We start from the raw sequence: 2,789 nt of genomic DNA on the forward strand, positions 1-2,789 counted from the left end.
ACACAAACCACTCTGCTGATGCACCCTAGAACAAGAGCTCAGCTAGACCAGAGTCCAGGGGATGGGCTCTCTCTGGTGTTTAAGAACAAAACTGGAAGCCACCCATTCAGAAAACAGCTTGGAAGAAAGATCTGCTGGGGCAGGGAGGAAACACACAGGACCATTTTACACTTACTCCCAATCTTTTGCTTTCAGTCAGTCAGAACATACAGAAAGTGTTTTAGAGCCAATGCAAAGTGTGCAACACAACTCACTTGGCAATCTTCTCCTTTAAAGCCTTCCAGTCCCAGAGATCAGATGGGGTGACATTCCACATGTCATACTGTAGAATCTGAGGAACAGGGGGGAGAGAGACAGGGTGCTCTTTTCTCCAAGTTTTATAAATCACCTTGTAAATTATTCATAGACAGGTTTGGGTGGGAAGGGACCTCAAAGCCCACCCAGTCCCACCCCTGCATGGGCAGGGACACCTCCCAGCAGCCCAGGCTGCTCCAAGCCCCATCCAACCTGCCCTTCAACACCCCCAGGGATGGGGCAGCCACAGCTTCCCTGGGCAACCTGGGCCAGGCTCTCCCCACCCTCACAGCCCAGAATTTCTCCCTCCCATCTCAGCTCCAGCTCCCTCTGCCAGCTGGAAACCCTTCCCCCTGCTCCCATCCCTCCCTGCCCTTGTCCCAAGCCCCTCCCCAGCTTTCCTGGAGCCCCTTCAGGCCCTGGAAGCTGCTCTCAGCTCTCCCTGGAGCCTTCTCTTCTCCAGGCTGAACACCCCAACTCTCCCAGCCTGTCCTCAGAGCAGAGCTGCTCATGTTCTGGGTACTTACCCCTTTGCTGACAGGAGAACCCTCATAGGTTTCATAGGGCCCTTGCTCCTTGGCCAGCTCACAACTGGCTTCCAAGGCACCGTAATAAATGGTCTCAAAGATGTGCTGGTTCAGGAGCTGGGCCTGGGGGCTCTCGAAGGGAAACCTCATCAGGATGAAGGCATCAGCCAGGCCCTGCACCCCGATGCCAATGGGCCGGTGGCGCCGGTTGGAGCGCTCGGCCTGCGGGGGGGAAAGGGGACAGCAGAGCCACACGGGATCAGTCCAGCTGGAAAGGACCTCCCAGGGGAACTGCCACCAGTACCACCTGCACCTTTATGGGCCACCCATCCTGCAGCAGTGACCCACCTCCCAGTCCTGCCCAGTCTTTGATTTTAATTCCTCAACCCGACACCCAGAGGGAGCCAGGGTTTAGAAATTAACACTAAGCACCTTCTGGAATAAGAAACAAACCCAGACAAAACAGGCCTGTGCAGACATCTCAACTCATGCAGACAAACTGCATGTGCCAGAAAGATCTGACCCTCATCAGGTTTGGCTTCATGCTTAGGCCAGGTGTTTATTTCCTTCTCCAACACAAACCACCAGCTCTGCTGCTTGCTTTTCTATGTCCCTGCCATGCAACAAATGCTGCTCCCATTCCTCCTCAGCAAACACCAACCCTCTCCCCACTCCCACTCCAGAAAGCAGTCCCAAAAATGCATAAAACCAACAAGACCAAGTTTCACTTTCTCAGGATGGTTCCAGAATTATTCTCACTCTACTCCCAGTGCTGTTCTGTGCTTTATGGGAATTACAGAGTCACAGAGTGGTGGGATGGGAAGAGAGCTCTGGAGATCATCCAGACAAACCCCCTGCCAGAGCAGGATCCCTCCAGCAGGTCCCACAGGAACCTCCAGAGGGGCTGGGATGTCTCCAGAGAAGGAGCCTCCACAGCCTCTCTGGGCAGCCTGGCCCAGGGCTCTGCCACCCTCACAGGCAACAAGTTCCTCCTCATGTTCAGCTCGACCCTCCTGTGCTCCAGCTGGTGCCCATGGCCCCTTGGCACTGCTGAGAAGAGACTGGTCCTCCCCTCCTGAAACCCCTGGAGATACTGATCAGCCTTGAGATGATCAAGCTCAAGGAGCTGACCCGCTCAGTCTCCTCTCCAGCTGAACAGCCCCAGCTCCCTCAGCCTTTCCTTACAGGAGAGATGCTCTAGTTCCCTCAGCATCTTTGAGGCCCTCATGAAAAAGTTCCAAGTGCAGCCTGACCTCAAGGGGAGGCTTTTTTCACAAATGCTTCACTAAGAAACCTTCTGAGTTGACACTGAAGCAGCCCCCAACAACAGGTCACACCTGCCAACCTGCAGCTCCCAACTCTTTGCCAAAACAGATTTACAAAAAAAAAAATCCCTCACAGGTTCCTTCTGCCCCAGCCTGAACTGGGATGGCTCCAGGACAACAGGTCCTTTGCCACCAGAGCCCCAGCAGGGTTCAGCACTCACCTCTGGCACAGGGTAGTAGTTGATGTCGATGATTTTGTTGAGGTTTCGGACGATGACCTTGGTGACCTCAGCCAGCTTCTTGAAGTCGTAGGTGTGCTCTGCAGTGACGTACATGTTGAGGGCGATGGAGGCCAAGTTGCAGACTGCCACCTGGGGAGAGGCCACCCTGAGAACAGGCCTGCCAGCCAGCACCCCCTGCACCACACCCCAGCTCAGCTCTCTGCCCACACCACACAGAAACAGAACCGAGCAACCTGCCAGGCTGGGAAACGCACTTCTCACTCCTCTCCCTTCCTGTGGGCTGTTAAAAAAGGGTAACAACAATTCCAAAAGGTTCTGCAGAAATCAGTATCACCGTAAAAATTCACTCCTCTGGCTTGGACAATCCTTACACAAACCCCTTCTCGTGCTGCCACAACCAGCAGCTGATCTCAACAAGATCCAGTCTGTATTAGGGCACCTTCTGGGTGACTTTGTAACAC

General features: G+C 54.2%; 1 protein-coding gene across 1 annotated transcript in view; it reads right to left on the bottom strand.

Annotated features, from left to right (window-relative positions):
* Positions 1-2,789, bottom strand: part of RRM1 (ribonucleotide reductase M1) — a 21,787-nt gene that overhangs the window by 5,331 nt on the left and 13,667 nt on the right. Inside the window, exons 12-14 of the mRNA XM_010008278.1 lie at positions 2,308-2,457; positions 822-1,043; positions 255-331 (exon numbers count right to left, since the gene is read on the bottom strand). Coding sequence (XP_010006580.1) covers positions 255-331; positions 822-1,043; positions 2,308-2,457 — 449 coding nt within the window. The remainder of the gene's footprint in view (positions 1-254; positions 332-821; positions 1,044-2,307; positions 2,458-2,789) is intronic.

This window comes from Chaetura pelagica, unplaced genomic scaffold, assembly GCF_000747805.2.
Source record: "Chaetura pelagica isolate M959 unplaced genomic scaffold, ChaPel_1.0 scaffold802, whole genome shotgun sequence".
In the NCBI taxonomy this organism is placed as follows: Eukaryota; Metazoa; Chordata; class Aves; order Apodiformes; family Apodidae; genus Chaetura; species Chaetura pelagica.